Here is a 21,945-nt window from a genome sequence, read left to right as displayed (position 1 = left end):
TTGCAGTCCTTCTTATATACAGTGGGGAGAACAAGTATTTGATACACTGCCGATTTTGCAGGTTTTCCCACTTACAAAGCATGTAGAAGTCTGTAATTTTTATCATAGGTACACTTCAACTGTGAGAGACGGAATCTAAAACAAAAATCCAGAAAATCACATTGTATGATTTTTAAATAATTAATTTGCATTTTATTGCATGACATAAGTATTTAATCACCTACCAACCAGTAAGAATTCCGGCTCTCACAGACCTGTTAGTTTTTCTTTAAGAAGTCCTCCTGTTCTCCACTCATTACCTGTATTAACTGCACTTGTCTGAACTTGTTACCTGTATAAAAGACATCTCTCCACACACTCAATCAAACAGACTCCAACCTCTCCACAATGGCCAAGACCAGAGAGCTGTGTAAGGACATCAGGGATAAAATTGTAGACCTGCACACGGCTGGGATTGGCTACAGGACAATAGGCAAGCAGCTTGGTGAGAAGGCAACAACTGTTGGTGCAATTATTAGAAAATGGAAGAAGTTCAAGATGACGGTCTGGGAGATGATATCCCTCGGTCTGGGGCACCATGCAAGATCTCACCTCGTGGGGCATCAATGATCATGAGAAAGGTGAGGGATCAGCCCAGAACTACACGGCAGGACCTGGTCAATGACCTGAAGAGAGCTGGGACCACAGTCTCAAAGAAAACCATTAGTAACACACTACGCCGTCATGGATTAAAATCCTGCAGCACACGCAAGGACCCCCTGCTCACGCCAACGCATGTCCAGGCCCGTCTGAAGTTTGCCAATGACCATCTGGATGATCCAGAGGAGGAATGGGAGAAGGTCATGTGGTCTGATGAGACAAAAATAGAGCTTTTTGGTCTAAACTCCACTCGCCGTGTTTGGAGAAATAAGAAGGATGAGCACAACCCCAAGAACACCATCCCAACCGTGAAGCATGGAGGTGGAAACATCATTCTTTGGGGATGCTTTTCTGCAAATGGGACAGGACGACTGCACTGTATTGAGGGGAGGATGGATGGGGCCATGTATTGCGAGATCTTGGCCAACAACCTCCTTCCCTCAGTAAGAGCACTGAAGATGGCTGGGTCTTCCAGCATGACAACGACCCGAAACACACAGCCAGGGCAACTAAGGTGTGGCTCCGTAAGAAGCATCTCAAGGTCCTGGAGTGGCCTAGCCAGTCTCCAGACCTGAACCCAATAGAAAATCTTTGGAAGGAGCTGAAAGTCGTATTGCCCAGTGACAGCCCCGAAACCTGAAGGATCTGGAGAAGGTCTGTATGGAGGAGTGGGGCAAAATCACTGCTGCAGTGTGTGCAAACCTGGTCAAGAACTTCAGGAAACGTATGATCTCTGTAATTGCAAACAAAGGTTTCTGTACCAAATATTAAGTTCTGCTTTTCTGATGTATCAAATACTTATGTCATGCAATAAAATGCAAATTAATTACTTAAAAATCATACAATGTGATTTTTTAATATAAATTCACAAGTGTGTCAAAATTATAATATTGATGTATCATTTAAATTGTCGTATGCAGTCGAGAATTTAAAGGTGGCTAAACAAAGCTAAAAGAGTAGCAAAACTCGAGAGCTTGTAGATTTGAATTTGAGAATGTGTACAATAAATATTCACACTTCCAAATTGAAATTTACACTCACAGCTCTGATGTGAAAGGCTGAATGTTTCTGTGACGAGCAGGACGAGGCCGAGGGCCGTGAGAGAGCGGTACGAGGCCGGTGGCGTGATTACTCTGATGAGCGACACCTGCGAGACGCACCGGTCTCGTATCTCTCACGAAGGAGCGGAAGCATAAAGGAGGAGCGACGACAGTGAAGAGCGAGAGAGGAACAGGCCTGAGTTTTATTTGACGTTTTGTTCCTGTTTTGTGTGGCCAGCAGTCGTCCGCGAGGGGCTGCTGGCTTATACTTTCATTTTTGTATTGGTTTATTTATTTATTAAAATATTTGAATGTTCGCCGGTTCCCGCCTCCTTCTTCCCATAACATCTGAACTTCGCTACAGTTTCGATTTGCACACATCTGCAAATATATACAGTGTATATCCATACAGTGTATATATATATATATATATGGAACCTATATTGGTGCGATAATGTTGTCCTCAGTTTCTTGTGTAAATAAATTAGAAAAAGAACATGAAATAAACCATCTTGTCTGTTCTTTGACCATGAAGTGAGTTTTGCAACAGGAATATCGTAAAAGTAGTAATACAAATCAAGGCGCTGATATTTAGGACTCTACTGCAGGATTTGAGAGGTTGGCGACCTGAGGTTGCACAGCAAAACTGACTAAAGTAAATATATGATAAACATTTGTCCCTGTCTTTTTGTTCATGTAAATGCCATTTTACACATTTTCATCTATTTTTCTGCAATTTCGAATTCAAACCATAGGTGTTTTAATTATTGTCTTCACACTTATAAGTGTGAATATTTACTGTACAAGTTCTCAAATTCAAATGCTACTCTTTTACCTTCACATGGGTCGCGGTGTTTAATCAGTGTGATTAAAACAAGCTATTTTTCATGCAAGGTTAATTTTATGTTAGATAAGACTTTACCTAACACGCCTAATAATGTGCCTCTAATGGTTGAAAATAAAATAATTACCAAAGTGTACCGTATTCATGGAAAGCACCAATTACAATTTCACAGCTCTGATAATAGAGCCACCATCCGTTCAATTGTGCTTTTCATGTTAAATGCTGTGTTTCCGTGATTGTTGATGTGCAAATGTACGCCAGATCAATCGCAGCGAAAGTGATGTGTAAATGAATGCTGGAAAAGTGCCTTAAACAGGTGCCGTTGGCCAGATGTGTTTCTGCACAGACAGCTAATGGATCTCATTAAGCATACAGGTGGATGTCTAATGACTCTACATACAGCGAGAGATGCTGCGAAAGGCTCGGACGTCCTCAAATGAGTTCGGGGAATGAGGGGAACAGAGCAGCCGGTCCGCCTGCCCTGACCGAGCGCTTTCTCTCAGCTGCGTAGCTCACCTCATCCAACACGGCCTCGGCCTCCTCCTCGCTCTTCCCGGGGTAACGAATCCTCATCTCCCCCAGCGCAGCCAGCGTTTGCTGCATCAGCTCGGCCTCCTGCTCTTTACTCAGCGGGGTCTCTCCCTGCGCCTGCACATGCAAAGAACCCACACAATAAAGATGAGTTATTAAGTGTGACGTCTTTTCTCTGCAGTCATCAGGTTTGTTTCGGCCATCACAGCAGTGTGTTCATATGGCACGTGACTGCTCGCTGTGGGAAGGAAAAAACAGCGATCTTTTAGACATTAGGCTTCACAAACTGAGCAAAAGTTTTAAAATTACAGAATATATTAGGGTTAGGCATTTTAGAGTCTGAGGCCCCACAAGGGAGAATCACAGAAATCTTAAGAACATGTAGATTTCTAGTTTCTAGTATGTTATGTCGATAACATAGTTAAGTTTCATCCCAAAATCAAAAGAAAGAAGAAATTATTTAAATGTCAATTAACTACATTGTTCTCTTCAAATTTTCATTTCAGTAATGAAAAAAATACATTATTTTAATTTATCAAAGTATTTTTGGTAATATTTTTTGTGTTGATTTAATGTTAAAAATCTTTTTCTTTTTTTTTCCAACATAGCAACACTAATCAATAGTGATCATCATGGAGAATAATGGAAAATACAAAAAGATTTGTACACTGAAAAAGTTCATAAAATATACCTAAAATGTGCTTCATGTGATAACATCTAATTGATTCTATTTAAGTCAAAAATACTATTTAAAATCCCTGAATCAACCTAAACATATTTGATTACACAAACAAATCTAAATTAAGGGGTTGAATCAGGTAGCAATAGCTCAAAATAACCAGGATATCAGTTTTTAGTGTAGAATATAAATTCTAAATTTAGCATTCAAATAATATGTATTTAGTGTTGACAAATCGATTAATCGAATCTAACATAAAACCTTGTGTTATATTATATATATATATATATATATATATATATATATATATATTTATTTATTTAATATTTATTTATTTAATATTTTATATATTTATATTATGTGTATACTGAATATACCCACACATATATTTATACATACATACACGCACACACACACACACACACACACACACACACACACACACACACACACACATATATATTTTTTTTTTAATTAGTTGGATTGGCTGGTTTAAGAAAAATCTGTATTTTTTTGTCAGGTACCATGTAACCCAGGCATGTTTTCATAAGATTTGCCACATTCAATGCTTCATATACTGAGCAAAAAAATACAAAAACTGAATGTAGTCTATGGAGGCTTATTAGAGTTCTACAAACACAGCACAAAATCCTTGTATTAGAAGAGTTTTGAGGAAAGAGTGCAAATCCTAATTAAACAGGTTACATTATTAGAAATGAAGACTTATTAACTTGATGACCATGCATCCTATATACAATTACTCTGAAAAGAGTATGTAGTAGTCCGTCTTGCTAAACATAATCTAAAGTCTTATTAAACAGTGCATAAGTGTGTGTGCTGTTTTTCCTGATTAATATTCCTTAATGAGAGTTTGAACAAGGGGGAGTGCTGATATTCACGAGATGAATGTGCCCGTAAATACAGGCCCAATTTAGCTTCACACTCCCAATTTTTCCACAATATGACAAATTTTCCTCTCTAAGGTATGCCCAGAGAGAGTGAGAGAACGAGAGTAGATATAGAAGTGTGAAAACGAGAAGAAACTATCACAGTATGAAAACACAGCTTGACTGATTGTGTGTGTGTGTGTGTGTGTGTGTGTGTGTGTGTGTGCGTGTGTGTGTGTGTGTGTGTGTGTGTGTGTGTGTGTGTGTGTGTGTGTGTGTGTGTGTGTGATGGATTGGAATGATTCAGGACAGCGATGGGAAAATAAAAATTATATTTTTCATTTTTACAAGTGGTGTGTTGCCAGATCTTCTCTAAATCAGCCATCTTTGTGAACATCTGAGGACATCTAAGGTAAAGAAAAAGATAGATGTGTTCGTGAAATACGTCTGTTCAGAATTAAATACTAGAGTAATGCTTGCTGTATACTGTATACACAGTCCAGCAGTGTCTAAAATGACAAATTTCCACATATTTCCCATTTAACTTTTCCACATATTTCCCATGTAACTATGTAGCTATGTCAACTATGCAAACTATGTATCCTTTGCTATACAGAAACTGTTTAGGGAGAAAAAAAAAAAACTTAACTTAAGTCAGTCCAACCAAATATTGAGGCATTAAAACATTTATATATGTGAAAACAATCATGAAATACACAGGTCACATTTATGCACAATATTATCCTTATTTCTAAATTATCGTTATTTCAGTGTGTGCAGATTTAATTTGTTAGTTTTTTTCATTTATTTATTCTCAATGGTGAATTTTATTAGAATCCTCATTTCTGAAAAACTGTATTTAAATCAGCACATATTAACTCACATATTAACTCTACCGTATAACAGTGAAAACACAGAAACCCGGAAATTTGATAATTTAGGGGGAAATGTGCTTAACTGTCATGAATATAATGTCAGAATGCAAAAATCTAAAATCAGGTTAATTTTTTTATGCAAAATATATTTTTTTTTTGTTTGTTTTTTTCTGATTTCTTGGGGTTGAACTTCTGGTTCATTCATCAAGATGGAAATGGAAGGTCAGGTCAGTGCAGGTCCTTTATTATTAATTCCACATAGTGTGCTCTAGATGTATACTGCAAATTCAGATCAATGTAATCTTTTGACAGGGTATTCCATGCAAATGGAATTGCAGCACATATACTGTATGAATAGAATGAGCAAATTCCCTATGTGTGACAGAGAGAACCGATACTTGCCGTATTGGGATGAATGGCACCTAGGCTGTTGCTGTGTGGAACTCTGTTTGTGGAACTGTTGCGACTGAGCGACTGGGAGCGAGATGCTGAGTGGAGTCGACCTGGGGTCATCTGCGTCATGGCGGCTGCTGTTTGAGCGGGTGCAGGCGATGCATTAGCCATGTGATTGGCTGTTTTCGGCTGTCTGGTCTCATTGGTAGGGGACTGCGCAGTCAGAGAGGATATGGAGCGTGGACAGGACATGGAGCGGCGGATGAGCCCAGAAAGATTGGGGGAGCAGGAAGGACCTCGTATTGGTTTAGGGGCAGGTTTCCAATGAACGCGACCTAAAACAAAGAACCAAAGCATTTGACTTCAATTTAAGACACATACATTCACACACCCTCCTGGATCACCAAGGAAATTAAGTCAAACATCTGAAATCCGTTGAAAAAGCTTAATCACTGCAACATTTGATCATCCTACAGGCCTGTCAGGTTTCCAACTCAGGGTGGACAGCGAATTGAAACACGCATACAGCAAATCTACGATTTTGAATGACCTCCAGTTTGTGAACTGGCCAGCGGCATGGCCGCTTCATCCGTGAATCTTCAGGGAAGAAGTTGCCAAAAGCAGTATTATAGCAGCTTAGCTCGGAAAATCGCAGATGGCCTCAGGGTAGTGTGGGGCAAACAATGTCACCCCAGAATGGCCTAATGCCCCCTCTGGCAGCAACCCAATCACCAGTGACCCCCTGTACACCAAATAAACCTGTCAGCTTGCTTCTTTGTCCCACTTTTACTGGCTAATGGAAAAGTCATGGCTTAAACTGTGTCAGGCACGAATAATCAATAAACTGCACAATCAATGGCACTTTCCAAAACAGGATACAAACTGGTTTTCCATTATTGAACTATTGCATATTATTATCTAACATAAAATGCATCATTTTGGCCTGTCCTATCACTGTTGGACACTTTCTAAATACTGCCTATTATATTTTTGCCTGTATCTAATAATCAAACAAAATAATGTTGACATAAGCTGTTAAAATAATTGTGTAAAAACTATTGTTAATTAATACCTTGTTTTAATGATCAAAATTATTTAATTAATTAATTAATTGTTAATTTAGCTGTGTCTCATATTTTGTGCACAACCCTGTGCAACCTGCACAGTGCATGGTGGGAAGTGACAATCATGGATTTTTTTTTTTTACACAAACTGTAGATTTAAATGAATTCAAGCTCAACCATTCAACCCTGTTGAATATATATATTATATATTATATATATATATATATATATATATATATATATATATATATATATATATATATATATATATATATATATATATATATATATATATTTATTATGGCAAGCCGTTCAGGAAATAATTATATTTATAATATGAAGTCTGAATATATAGAATGAAAGTCTGAATATATATATAAAACGAATGTCTGAATATATATGGAATGAAAGTCTGAATATATATAGAATGAAAGTCTGAATATATATAGAATGAAATATATAGAATGAAAGTTTGAATATATATAGAATGAAAGTCTGAATATATAGAATGAATGTCTGAATATATAAAATGAAAGTCTGAATATATATAGAATGAATGTCTGAATATATAGAATGAAAGTCTGAAGATATATAGAATGAATGTCTGAATATATAAAATGAAAGTCTGAATATATATAGAATGAACGTCTGAATATATACAATGAAAGTCTGAATATATATATATATAGAATGAAAGTCTGAATATATAGAATGAAAGTCTGAATATATAGAATGAAAGTCTGAATATATAGAATGAATGTCTGAATATATAAAATGAAAGTCTGAATATATATAGAATGAATGTCTGAATATATAGAATGAAAGTCTGAATATATATAGAATGAAAGTCTGAATATATATATATATATAGAATGAAAGTCTGAATATATATAGAATGAAAGTCTGAATATATAGAATGAAAGTCTGAATATATAGAATGAAAGTCTGAATATATATAGAATGAAAGTCTAAATGTATGTGAAAGTGTGAATATGTGAAAAGAAAGTGTACATTTGACAATTCTCACTGAATAATGTGTAGTTTAGCCTTTTGAATTGTGATTCATTTAAAAATGTCATTCCCTGAAATTTTCCAATACTTTGGTGAGCTACAAGACTTTTTTGCAACAGTTGGTCATACTCCAAACAACATAAACAATTTGGAGTCTACATCACGTCATCTCGAGGATCATATTTCCATTCTTGCAACATTCTTAGCGCTTATGGTCAGTCATGTTCAACAAAATGTTGCTGAAAGAACATTATGCATCATTCTCGAAGGAATTTATGAATCTTATGAATTCACCGCATTCGCTCTTCCGCGATGAAATAGCGAATTCATTTCTTCATCAGTAGAACGATGTTGAGTACGGTTGCCAGTATTTTGGCCCGTACACGCATTCGCCAGGGTGTTAATTAGATGATCGTTACTTAAAATTGCTGCTACTAAATTTCGTGCGGACTCGCTCATTGTTCAAAATGTGTATAAAAAATAGTAGATGAATAACACAAGATGGCGCTGATAACATCAGATATTCATTCCATATATTCAGACATTCGTTTTATATATTCAGACTTTCATTCTATATATATTCAGACTTTTCATTCCATATATATATATTCAGACTTTCATTCTATATATATTCAGACTTTCATTCTATATATATATATTCAGACTTTCATTCCATATATTCAGACATTCGTTTTATATATTCAGACATTCATTCTATATATATATATTCAGACTTTCATTCTATATATATATATTCAGACTTTCATTCTATATATTCAGACATTCATTCTATATATATTCAGACTTTCATTTTATATATTCAGAATTTCATTCTATATATATTCAGAATTTCATTCTATATATTTAGACTTTCATTCTATATATTCAGATTTTCATTCTATATATATATTCAGACTTTCATTCTATATATATTTAGACTTCCATTCTATATATATTCAGACATTCGTTTTATATATTCAGACATTCATTCTATATATATATATATATATATTTAATATATATATATTATAATTAATTATATTTATAATATGAAGTCTGAATATATAGAATGAAAGTCTGAATATATATATATATTCAGACTTTCATTCTATATATTCAGACTTCATATTATAAATATAATTATTTCCTGAACGGCTTGCCATAATATATATATATATAATATATATATAGACGGACGGACGGACGGACGGACGGACGGACGGACGGACGGACGGACGGACAGACAGACAGACAGACAGACAGACAGACAGACAGATAGATAGATAGATGCTTGAGCTGCTGGACCACAAGGAACACTCAGCTTCTAAAAAAGCTCTACTGTGAAACACAAAATTTTTTCGGGCTTGTTTGCACAGTTTTCATAGTACACCAGAAGTGCTTCTCAGAACTTATACCCAACCTGTGCCTTTCCCAAGCTGAGCGACCGGTCTCCCTTTAAACCAGCGGACTGAAACATCAGAAAAGCTCATTAAAGCTGCATGGCATGAGAGCCGGGGGACCTCTCACCACATCACCTGCCGCAGTCAGCCAGTCAAATTAAGAGCCACAGCACTGGGCCAGCGAATACTGTGACCCTAATTAAAAAAGATGGATTTTCTCTGTTTCATGTATTAATTAGGTAAACAAATGCATTATAGTAGATTTACATCTGTAATTTAGCTCAGGCTCTGCAAACGGCACTGAAGATTTAATATGTCTGGCTAGACAAAAGGCTGCTTAAAAGTTTAAGCCATAAGCAGCTCTCGCAGTCATCTGGAAACCATCGAGGGACAGATAGCACATATAAAAGCAGCTCAGCAGCAAAACATCCCAGAACCTCCAAGTCTACCCTAATAGTCCCAGCCCACAGGTGATAAATAGCTTTTCCACCGAGCAGACCCCTAAAACCTGGAATAAAACTAGGAACAGATAACGTCAGAAGTCCATTAGTGAGATCAAGTAAAGTTCTCAAAACAACAACTCATTCTGGCAAGGCTGACGCAAAACAAAACTAGATCACTCCCATTACAATCATTAAAGTTTTCTACACTGGAAACGTTTGATGCAACTGTGAAGCACGTTCAAATGATGCTAAAATGAAATAATTTTATTTGCAATCATTTGTAAATTGATTGCAATCAAATTAATTAACTTCTAACAGCTGCATCAAACGCAGCGTGTGATGGAAAAATATAGAGAAATAAATTTTTTGGGGATGTTACATTTTATGTTATCAAAACAAAAAGATTTGTACATTCATTTTGAAATTAATTAATTCTTGTAAATGTATTAGTACAATTTGATTGTTTTGCTGCTTTTGATGCTAAAGTCAAAAGCCATAACAAATAAGTTTAGGGTCAGTAAGATATTTTTTGTAAGAATTTAATACTTTTATTCAGCAGGGATGCATTAAATTTATCAAAAGTGACAGTACAGACTTTTTTATTATTGGAAAAAAGTTGTATTTCAAATAAATTAAATGGTGTTTTTTTGAACTTTCTATTCATCAAAGAATCCTAAAAAAGAATCCTTTTTAAGCCAGTTATTTACATCTTTTGCTCTTGTGTGTCAGTAGGAAATATCAGTTTACATTTCCAAACATTCATTTTGCCATTAATTGTAATAATCCAGAGAGATTTTTGTATGTACAAGCAGTCTAACAACCGCCGGTGCTCCGATCTGGAGATCTGATCTCACCATCATCGAGTCTATCTGTGATTACATGAAGAAAAAAACTGAGACAGACTAAATCCAGAAGAACTGCGGCAACGTCTCCAAGATGCTTGAAACACTTGGCACATCTCTGCATTGACTGTTTCCCATGTAAACAGATTTCTTGATTACAATGACAGCAATCTAGTTTTGTTTCGCATTTCCATCAGAACTGTTGTTGTTGTCTGCTAAGAACTTTATGTCATGCGTGAATTTTAAACTTTACATTACCCTGACTTATGGAACCATATTGATTGCACTGGAACCATTTCGTGAAAAAGAGAACCAGCACCAGTTCTGTGGAAAGGACCTAATAGAGGTTCCCAGAGCACTTTCTTTCACAGGCCCAAGGGGAGGAACTCACTGGAGCGTTCGGGGCGATTGAGTTTCTCCTGCGTGATGCTGCTACTCTCATCTTCTCCATCAGCGTCAGAACCAGAGCTGCTGTCGCTGCAGCTGGCCGAAGAGTCTTCAGGGTCTCTGTGCCCTCTGGGTGTCGGGCTGCTCTCAGGCATGGATGACAGGACCTACAGGCAAACAATCACATAAACACATCCGCAGGGAGAGATGAGAGATCATCCTAGAAAAATGTCAGTTCTGCAGCTTTAAGCCTGAGACCAATTAACACTTGCCACTACTGAAAGAATGTAAGGGCGGCGGTGATGCATGCCTGGCGAACCCTGTCTTGATTTTCTTGAAGTCTTGATTAATGTCACAGCAGAAACATGTTCATTTGGTCTGAAACGCATGCACTGTATGTCAGGGGAACTAATCTATTATGTCCTTCAAGAAGTATTGAACAACAAATTGAATATCTGTCCAACACTTGGGATGCACTGACTATTAGCTTCCTGAATGCACTAATTTCACCTTTTCAACTTCAATTTGGCTCAAAGGTCTGTCTAAATTAACACTTTGAATGTAATCTCCAACAGAGTTTTGAAAGAAAGCAGAGAGTTCCTGCTTTTTAAGAGAACTGCTTGGGACTATTTAAATTTCTTAATTTCTGCCTTGTCAGATTATTCCAAATGGCCCTGTAATGGCACTGTTAAAAGTGTTCCAATCCATCAGAGCGGATACTGCCAATATGAAACCTACATTCTGCTAGTCAAAAGTGAACCAACTCCAAGTCATGCCAAACAGTGTATGTAACTGTCTGTAACATCTCTATTAGCAAATGTCATGAAAACTATTTCACCCCAAACTAAAAAAGGGGGAAATTATATTTTGCATTATGACATTTTTGATAGTCAGGTACCACAAGTAATAACCCCATACATTTTCTCCATCTGTATACAGAATTGTAAAGAAAACTTTCAAGACAGACTTATCATGAGCTCTGAGATAGCAATAGCATAGGCTGCTGTACAAATTCAAAAGCAGTAACTACTTATTTTGTGAAGTTATGAATTGGTTGCTTAGACTATGATCTGTCCAGTGACAGACAGTGCTCAACTGCAGTCAGATTAAGAGAAAACTGAGCATGAAAACTCAATCAAAACATTCAATTTTCAGTTCCAGTGTTGGTGTAGTCATTGCCTTTGGGCGGTGCACTGTTGTAAAAATCAGAAGTCAGTGTGATTTCACCAATCAGAGAACCATAAGAGTAATAAGAACTGTGGTAAAAGAGATCAGTGGGGATCACTGACTCATTGCGAATGACATAATCGAATTAGTCTCCCAAAATTCTCAAACTACCTTGAATTCAATACAACTTGCTTAGGATAAAAGCATTTCCCATGCAAAAAAAAAGAAATAAAATGTACATAGTAAATATAGTTATTACTTTAGCAAATGTAATTACTTTAAATTTCTTTAGATTAAAAAAGTGAGTTTATCTACATTTGTGACTACGTACCTTAGAACCTTTCTGTTTAGAGGTTTTTCCCAACAGTTTCTCATCATCCAGTTCACACTGCTCCAGGAGGTCTAGGATATCTTCCTCCTGCAGAACAAGCCACAAACAAATGCATAAGATTTTCTTTGTTTTTCACATAATATAAATTGTATATTACTATGTGTTGATTTATTGGTGCATATTGATTATATATTGGTGATTATTTATATAACCAAATATTTGCTGTGAAATGTATATTTTTAAATCAAATTATTTGGATGAAATAATAGATGCTCTAACTGACCGTTATGAAGCGATACTATATTAAATACATAAAGATCAAGATCAAATATCAATCTAAAATAATCAAAATACAACTGTTTTGGATATATATGCCAACTCATACTATTAGTGTGAAATCAGCACACACACACACACACACACACACACACACACACAAAAAATAATAATAACAATAATATATATATATATATATATATATATATATATATATATATATATATATATATATATATATATATATATAATTAGAGTGAGGCCTCTTCATTCCAAAAATATTTTAAACACATTATTATCTTGTGCAAACTATAAGTAATCAAATTGAGTAATTTCAGGAAAAAAGTCCTAAATCAAAACAATACTTTGCATGACACCTAAACAATTTCTTGGCATAAATCAAAGCCATGTGTTTCGAGTTCAGGGATCCATCTGGAATCTGTATCTGAACCACACTTTGAGTTTAACACATCATAATCTATTCGGCATTTCTTCCTTGTCATTTCTTTCAAATAAAGCACTCTGTTTTTGACTTTGAAGTATGGGTTCACTGCAACTGCTCAGTTCACATGAGAAAAGACTCTAAAATTAAAATTCCATGGTATTACAAATCACAGATTACTAAATCCTACCTCTAAAATGACCAATTCATTTTCCATTATATTTTATGAATTAAAACCAATGATTCAGGCAAGCAACACCAGTTAATTTAAAACACTGTAAAACTAATTATTGGTATGATTAAGTATGATTAATAATTCTGATTCCAATTATAGTGTAACACTTTTGATAAATCCAGCGGTCTTTAAAATAACGTATTTCTCTTCCACAACAGTAGCACATTCACACAGACTGTTCCTAGAGCTGCCTGCAGATCCCTTGATGACACCCTACAGTTCTTTTAAGACATCCTGAAACATCTTGCACTCTGCTCTTGGGATGAATGGTGTGACAGACCAGCCTGGACAGATTGCCAGTGGTCTGAAACCATTATTTGTAGATTACTTACAATAGTGGACTTAAAATATCTTGGAAAGGGCTTTGAATCCCTTCCCAGACTCATAAGCCTCTACAACTTTCCTTCTGGGGGGCTCAGGCAGTTCTTTTGATATCGGCATGACGTACTACAACACTTATGACCAAACCAGACCAGTTAATTGAGGTTTATAAAAGGTTAGCCTTTCTCTTTAATTATCTGATTTGCACGTTATTCTAACCAATTGGTGCATTTAATTGGGTACTTGATGTAGTCATAAATTCCAAGGATCATTTGATAAATTTATTTTATTTTATCTAATTATCAGTATGGTCTATTATGTAACACCTTTCACTCTGTAAACTTTTTCTACATTACTAACTCAATGATTATACCTCCTTTGCAAATTTAATTTATAAATATCAAAATAATTCAGAAACACGTTAGGTGCTATCAATTTAATACCATTATTATTTTAATTAATATTTAATAACGTCAAAAATAACTTCTATATTTCAGTGTATAATTATATTTTAGTCATTTGACATGAGAGATATTATTAAGCTTTGAATCCAAAACTACATTTTAATCTAAAAAGGGACTTAGTGTCTGTCAACTGGTTCATACAAATAAATTCAGTCCAAACAAAACAAGATTGGATAATGACAGTAGCTCAGATGAGAAAACGGCAGGCGTGCAGCTGTATAAACAAACAATAAATGTATTTTGGTGACAGTCTCAAGAATTTGATCAATACTGTTCTGAATCTGCTTCTGAATCAACAAATTTTTTTATGTTTCTCTGATGTGACTCTGATGTTTCTCCATTACAAATGTTGCATGCTTTTCAAGCAGAAACATTATCCCAGCTGTAACTCAATAAGCCAGGCATTGATCTGTTGTTCTGGCTCAGATGGAGAGATTTTAAGTGCATTAAACTCGGTTCTTTTGCTCATCGCCGCCTTCCATTGTTTCCCAAATTCAGAGTGAGACTTATTGTTCAGGCAGTAGGTGAAGAGAAAAAAGCCCACAATAAGCCAACACTCTGACTGCAGGTGATGTGTCAATATCTGCCAGTGTTTGCTACCGTAAGATGTTTATGATTTTTTTTTTTGTTACCTTGTTTTGTGTCAATTTTGGGTCATATTCTTTTTAGATAGGCCTTAAGCATCATTTATGGCAGGGATGGTGGGAACATATGAAATAGCTTAAGTCAGGTGTGTGTCTAATGCAGAGGACGCATCTTCAACAGTTTTCATTTTGTCAGCGTGTGTTACAATAAGTTGCGGTGAAATGCTGGAAATTGCCATTGTTAATGTTTTACTGAGTGCTGGTTGTGGTTGTGAAAAGCAAGGTAACAACAGAGCAACACTCTCTCCCGCACACAGCTGTTCGCAGCTTGTTAGGCGTTCTAAAGAAATCAACTCAGGCTCATTGGAAATACGTGCCTGTGGCGACATTTCCTTAACATACTTGATATTATAAACAAACAGTAAACATTACATCAAAACAGATTTGCTGAAGCAACCATGATATTGTAGCTTGCTTCTACAAGTCTTTGAGCTCTTTTATCAAGACTTGAGTTTCATGTGACTTGAGTACCCGAGTGCCCGAGTTTACCAGGTGAGCTACCGAGCAAGTCTACTGCATGGGAAAAGCTACACATATGGAGCTGGTTATGTGATGATGCAAACATCAAAACTTATTAGTTTACAAATTATGCACCGATATAATTGTTTGAGGTCATAACATAGTATTGTGCAAGGAACCAAGTGAAAATAAATCTTTTTTAATCGATAATCTGCCCCTGTAATCACAATTTTGTGTGAAAATGAAATAAAAGTTGTTGCTGTTTAGCTGCCTTTTGTGTTAATTTCAGCTGGAAACTCCATGGATTTGTATTGGTAAGTTTTTGAGTTTTGCAAAAATATGATTCTTCCAATGAGCCTGTGTTGAAAGAAACAAAATGCAAACAAATACATCGCCATTCCTTTTATACATTTACTGATGTAGAGAACAAATTTTGTTTTTAAAATAAAATGTTATATTAGTATAACCATTGTGTCACACTCAAAATAAAAATATTACCACTAGAGCAGTTCTCAATTTTTTTTACTCCAAGACCCCCGTTGTCCAACACAGTATTCAATATATGCTGATATTTTTCTGGTATTTCTGTTGTAATTATGATAAAGCAGCTTTTCTTTCTTTTTCTTTTTTTTTTTGATATATTGAATTAATTAGCATGCTTAATTAAATATATGAATTAACCACAATTTATTTTGTCTTTCCAGAAGTTATGTTCTGTTTGTTATTCTTCTTATTCAAAAAAAAAAATATATATATATATATATATATATATATAAAAGGAATAAACATTTTGTGATTGTATGTGTTTATTATGTGTTTATATTATTTTAACATTTTAATTTAGATAGAGTAAATATGATCAAAGATGGCTGTAAAAAATAAATCTGCATTGTTTATCCTTTTGATATTTTATCAGTTCAGCCCACTCATTTTAGGGTTCAGGTCAGGGACTGGGATGGCCATTGCAGATGCTTGGTTTTGTGCTAGGTGACCCATTTTTGTTTTGATTTTGATGTTTGTTTTTGGATCACTGTCCTGTTGGAAGATCCAAACATGGCCCATTATAAGATTTCTAGCACAGGCTGTCAGGTTTTGATTTTTTATCTGTTGGTATTTGATCGAAACCATGATGCTACGTATCTGAACAAGATGTCCAGGACCTCTGGCAGAAAATTAGGCCCACAGCATTAAAGATAGAGCAGAGTATTTAATTTCACACATGGGGTACTTTTTTATCCCTGTATGAACCAAACCCATATTAAGTGTTTGCTGCTAAAAAGCTCTTTTTGTTTTGTTTTATTTCATCTGTCCATAGAATGTCTGAAAAGTAACTGACAACTGGAACTTCAAACGGGATGGGTTCTATGGTCAGATGAAACAAACAAAAAATAGCTTTTTTGCCAGCAAACACTTAAGATGGGTTTGGTGCACACAGGGATACAAAAGTACCCCATGTGTAAAATGAACATCAAACATCAAAATCAAAACAAAACCAAGCATCTGCAATGGCCATCCCAGTCCCCAAACCTGAACCCTATAGAAAATGAGTGGGCTGAACTGAAGAGAAGAAGCGCCAACATGGATCTGGGAATCTGAAGGATCTGGAGAGATTCTGTATGGAGGAATGGTCTCTGATCTCTTGTCAGGTGTTCTCCAAACTCATCAGGCATTATAGGAGAAGACTCAGAGCTGTTATCTTAGAAAAAGGAGGTTGCAAAAAGTATTTAATAAAAGGGGGCAAATAATTTTTCCCAACGTGTTTTGGAGAAAAACATGTTTTTCATAATGTGATTTCCTCCCCACTTTCAATTCTTTTACTTCAATGAAAGGTTAGATTTTTGTAAATAAAATATCAAAAGGATTAACAATGCAGATTTATTTTTTACAGCCATCTTTGATCATATTTACCAAGGGGGCACATAATTCTAACCAGCACTATATATATATATATATATATATATATATATATATATATATATATATATATATATTTTTTTTTTTTTTATATATATACATCCTGCGGCACCCTTTGAAGCTTGCAAAGGCCCCCTGGTTGAGAACTACTGCACTAGAGTAATAAATTAATCATTGAAGGTATAGTTTACTGAAAAATAAAAATCTGCCATCTCCGTCATGTCGTTTCTAACCAATAAGACTTCAGTTCATCTTCAGAACACAAACATTTGTTCAATATTACCTCATAATTTCATTCCATCCATTGAAAAGTCCAAGCAAACAAAACAAAACCAAAAAGCATCAGAAAGGACAAAAAGTAATCCATGTAACGATTAATCCAACCTCACTGATTACAGAATTTAAATTTTTGCATCAACTATCCCTTTAAGTCCATTTATCTAATGACCAACAGAATTTATTGTTTACCTTAAAGCTACACTGTGTAGGATTTACTCCCATCTAGCGGTGAAATTGTATATGACTACCAACTGAATATTACTTTCTAGCCCCTCCCATTCTGAGGGCGTTTTAAGTCCTACGGTGGCCGCATTATTTCAAATCTGCCAGCAGTCGCGAGTAATCTCCCTCTCGCATTCGTCACGGTGCCACTGAGTGTAAAAACGCGAAAGGTGAAGCTTGAATTTCCAGGTATGTCCCTCTTTGTCTAATGTATTTTCAAGATGGATGCGCAACAAGGCTTCCGCCATTCGAGCGACTCGCTCGTATGTATTCTAAATGGCAGATTATACACTTACGAGAATACTTAATTAGTTGGTTGAAGTGATTACTCATTAATGAGAACGTATAATTTTGAAAGAACAAAGTGTTTTTTTGCTAAAAATCAACTTAAAATATTACATAGTGTGGCTTTAATCAAATGTAATTTTAGACATTTTTTTTATTTTTCTAATAACAATGTTATATTCGTCTGTGGACATAAGGAAATCTGATTTGAACAGTCCCTGATATCTGTCAGTCTCAGTCCCTGAGATCATTTTATTAACAAAAGTTGTATAATATTAAATTATCTGAGAAGTCATTGGCTACTAACAATTTTTAGTGGCATCAATTAGATTTTCATGACCATTTTTCACCCTCTCTGTGATCCTTGGCATTATATTGACCTTTTTTTTTTTTTTTTTTTTCTGCTGTGCTTCTAAAATGTAAATGTTTCTTTGCATATGAAATGAGAGACAATGCTTTGCTTCAAGCCGTGAACTGTGAATTTGCTATCGGGTCCAGTATAGTTTGTGCTGCCCTTGCTGCCTGCTGCATCTTTCAAAAACAGCCTTTTTGCACCGACTGCATTATATTATGTCAGCTAAAATAAAATTCAAGCTGAAATGTACCTCTCATACTGTTAAGATCAGACTGAAATGATCAGGGTCCTTAAAAATAAACCGTAGCCACTCGTTTGTAATGAGCGTATCCTTAAGAATATGTAGGGAGACAAGTGCTACACACAGACTTCCCCACATTTGATAGTTCATGATGGAGTGGGTCAATTTTCAGAACACCAAATACACTCTTAAAAATAACGGTTAAGAGGGTTTTCTCATCTATGCCATAGAAGAACAATTTTGGGTTTTCCCAAAAAACCTTTCAGTGAACAGTTCCTCTAGTGTGAAGAACATTTTAATAATCTAAATAAACCTTTTTTAACTATAAACCTTTTGTGGATAAAAAGGTTCTATGGATTCTGATTTATTAGTTTTTTTTTTAAGAGTAGGCAATGTTGACATAAATTTGGCCGGTTATTGTAATCCAGTGATTATGGAGCAAGCCAATTTTGCAGCGACAGTAAAGATAAATGTGATTGCTGTTTAGACAGAGTAATTACTAAAGTATTCCCATGAAAAACTAGAAAAGTAATTAGTAATTAATAATACTAATGACTTATTTTGAGTAACTTCCCAAACTCTCTGTAAATTTGTGAGAATTAGACAGACCCTAGACTAATGTTAAATGCTCAGGGTTGCTGAAAGTCTGAAGCTACAATACATAAACACAATGACAGACAAAAAGGTCAAAACCCACAAGGCAATGGCACAAACTCAGGGCTCTTGAATCTTGCCGAAATAAGCCAGACACTAGCTCCGTAGAAAATGGCTCACACACTCCCCTGCCATATCAACAGTCAGTTCCTGACTCAAAACTACAACCTGCCTAACAACAATCTCCATTCAAACTCATGCGCAACCCCACTCCAATGCTAGACTTCAGATTCCATCAATGTGTGCTATGAGGATGAAACCCTTCCAACAATATGCCACATTCATTTGCATGGGTACTAAGATCTGGCCTTGAAATTCCCTGTAAAATGAACATCCAGAGGTTTCAGAGAGGTTGCGGAGCACAATAATGAACTCCATCTGAATAGAGAATTTGAGAGCAGAGGCTTCCATAAAAATAAAAAAAAAGAGAAAAAAATGCTCTGAAATGCAGTGGGACAATTTGTATTAAAGGCTAATAAAGCTTTTAAAACACTGCTTAACAATTACATTTTTATATTTTATTATAAAAAAGTCATTTGTCAGCAAACAGAAGGATGTAACACAAAGGTTATTTTTAACTTCCACAAAGGGTGTTTATTTGCAGGTAAGTGCAGGAAACAAACGATGCAAGCAGGTGGGAAACTGAGTTAGACTGCTAGTGTCCAACGAGACCAAACAATGAGGTTATGCAAGACGAGTGCTTTTCTGTGTGTCTTGATGAGGTGATATTCAGTGGCAGGTGTGATGATGGCTGACTGAGTGCAGGTGGGAGTCAGGAGGGATGCTGGGAAATGTAGTTCTGTGGTGACTGGGCTGGTGACTGAGGATTGTGACAGTACTACCCCCTCCAGGAAGGTGCGACCTCACGCCAAAATAAATCCAACTGGGGAGGAATAAGCCAGGACAGGATGAGCAAGGGTAGAATCCAGAGCAGAAGGTCCATGATGCTGGGCTGAGTTGAAGACTCCCAATGTGGAGCTGGCAGAACAGTAGATCCCCACAGTGGAGCTTTAGACCTCCAAAGGTGGAGACAAAAAACACCACCATCAGAGCAGACAAACCTAACCCCAGGCAGATCGGTTGGCTAGAGACCATCAGGAGGATTAGCTGGCTTAATGTCTGGAGGGGCAGTTGGCTTGAGATCGTCTGGAAGGGCAGCTGGCTTGAGAACGTCTGGATGGGTGACAGGCTTGAGAACATCTGGATGGGTGACAGGCTTGAGAACGTCTGGAGTGCCAGTAGTAAGCCGGGTGTCTGGAGTGCCAGCTGGCTTGCTGATGTCTGAAGGGCTGATTTTGACAGACCTAATAAAACAAAGACAAACAGAGTTCAAGGGCAACCATCAAGGCTGCGACGAGGGGACCTTGATCGGCCTATGTGACCTTGGAGAGGGGACTTTGATCGGCCTCTGTGGCTGTGGCGAGGAGACTTTGATCAGCCTCTGTGGCCGTGATGAAGGGACTTTGATCGACCTCTGTGGACAGAGGACAACCTCCATGGCTACATCAAGGCAAACTGGAAATTCGGGTATGACCTTCTTAGCAGCAAACAGGACAAAGGACAAACATGAAACTTGTGAACAACCTCCGTGGTTGCATCTAGATAGACAAAAAACTCAAGAACGACCTTCTTAGTCGCATCAGGGCAAACAGGAAACTCGGAAACGGCCTCCGTGGTCGCATCTAGACAGATAGGAAACTCAAGAACGACCTTCTTAGTTTCCATCAGGGCAAACAGGAAACTCAGGAACGGCCTCCGTGTTCGCATCTGGACAGACAGGAAACTCGAGAAAGACCTTCTTAGTCACATCTGGGCACACCGGAAATTCTGGAACGACCTCCGTGGTCGCATCTGAACAAACCAGAAATGTGAGGACGACCTCTGTGGTCACTTCAGGGCATACAGGAAACTGAGGAACGACCTCCATGGTCACATTTGGGCATACAGGAAACTGGGGAATGACCTCCATGGTCGCATTTGGGTAAACAGAAAACTTGTGAACGAACTCCGTGGACACTTTAGGGCATACAGGAAGTTCATTGATGAATACCGCCACTTCGATAAGAGTTTGAGTGTGCAGCCCAGACACACATGATGGCCACTGCCATGACGGGTAGAGCACTCAGTAGTAGAAGGGTCTCTGAATCCCCTGGATTTGGAACTATATGGCTGGGTTAAGGCATGATGGCAGTGACATCAGGAGACTCAGGCATAGAATCCAGGATAGTGGGGAACTCTGCCATGGTGGCCATGTTGGTTGAGGACTCTGATGGTAGAGCAGTCACTGTGCTGAGCTCTGGGACGAGAGCACGCTCTGGGCTGGGCTCTAGGACAAGAACGGGCTCGGGACTGAACTGTGGGGTTAAAGCGGACTCTGGACTGAACTCTGGGGCTGGAGTCATCACTGGACTCTGGTCAGGGCCTGGAGCCATTACTGGACTCTGGTCAAGGGCTGGGCTGGGCTGAGCACACTCTAGGCTGGGCTCTAGGACAAGAACGGGCTCGGGACTGAACTGTGGGGCTAAAGCGGACTCTGGACTGAACTCTGGGGCTGGAGTCATCACTGGACTCTGGTCAGGGGCTGGAGCCATTACTGGACTCTGGTCAAGGGCTGGGCTGGG

General features: G+C 37.0%; 1 protein-coding gene across 1 annotated transcript in view; it reads right to left on the bottom strand.

The window, feature by feature from the left end:
* The window catches only part of ttll7 (tubulin tyrosine ligase-like family, member 7), a 114,403-nt gene that overhangs the window by 10,931 nt on the left and 81,527 nt on the right, over positions 1-21,945 (bottom strand). Inside the window, 4 exon segments of the mRNA XM_084101960.1 lie at positions 3,040-3,171; positions 5,898-6,223; positions 11,040-11,202; positions 12,534-12,620. Of these exon segments, the coding sequence (XP_083958086.1) occupies positions 3,040-3,171; positions 5,898-6,223; positions 11,040-11,202; positions 12,534-12,620 (708 nt within the window).

This window comes from Abramis brama, assembly GCF_963993115.1.
Source record: "Abramis brama genome assembly, chromosome: 23".
In the NCBI taxonomy this organism is placed as follows: Eukaryota; Metazoa; Chordata; class Actinopteri; order Cypriniformes; family Leuciscidae; genus Abramis; species Abramis brama.
This window is presented reverse-complemented; position numbering and strand designations above follow the sequence as displayed.